Here is a 707-nt window from a genome sequence, read left to right as displayed (position 1 = left end):
GCATCTCCGGCTGCGGGTTGGTGTCGTTGTCGGGCTTCAGCAGAACGGAGGCGTCGCAGCCCTGGACGAAGCAGTCGTGGAAGAACAAACGGACGAGGCCGGCTTTGATGCCGGCGTCGGCGGCGCGCACGGCGTCCCGCACGATGGCTTCCGCGCGGGGGCACTTGTCGTTGTAGTATCCGACGCTCAGTCCAGACCCAGCGGCAGGTGGTGGTGGGCTAGCAGGTGTGGGAGGAGGAGGATAGGTGGTGGGCGGGCTCGGCTTCGGAGGATTTGCAGCAGGTGGCGGCGGGGCTGGAGATGAATAGGTAGGCGGGCTCGGTGTCGGGCTCGTCGGAGGATAAGCAGGTGGCGTCGACGTCGAGGTAGGAGGAGTAGGATTGCCGCCGCCATAGCCGTAGCCCGCTTGTTGGCACGACACGGAACCGAGCAGCGCGAGCACTAAGGTGCCGAGAACGGCGAGCTTAGCGGCCATCCCTGCACCTGCCTAGCTTAGTGTTCCGCGCTCGAGTGTGTGATAAAATCAGCTCGAGAGATGAATGGGAGAGAGAAAGCTTGGAATGTTGCGATGAAGGGGGGCTGCTGCGTTGCACGTCTATTTATAGCTGCTTGGAGAGCGTGTTCGGAAATCGGAATGTTTTTGGAGCGCACGTCGTAGCGGTGAACACTCAGCAGGAACGACGTGGAGAGCACACAGCTAATAAATA

The 707-nt window shown here is 61.2% G+C and overlaps 1 protein-coding gene across 1 annotated transcript in view; it reads right to left on the bottom strand.

Moving 5' to 3' along the window:
• The window catches only part of LOC136549169 (extensin-like), a 1,211-nt gene extending 736 nt beyond the window's left edge, over nt 1-475 (bottom strand). Inside the window, exon 1 of the mRNA XM_066540445.1 lies at nt 3-475. Coding sequence (XP_066396542.1) covers nt 3-475 — 473 coding nt within the window. The remainder of the gene's footprint in view (nt 1-2) is intronic.
• Between the last annotated feature and the right edge of the window lie 232 nt (nt 476-707).

This window comes from Miscanthus floridulus, chromosome 4, assembly GCF_019320115.1.
Source record: "Miscanthus floridulus cultivar M001 chromosome 4, ASM1932011v1, whole genome shotgun sequence".
NCBI lineage: Eukaryota > Viridiplantae > Streptophyta > Magnoliopsida > Poales > Poaceae > Miscanthus > Miscanthus floridulus.
This window is presented reverse-complemented; position numbering and strand designations above follow the sequence as displayed.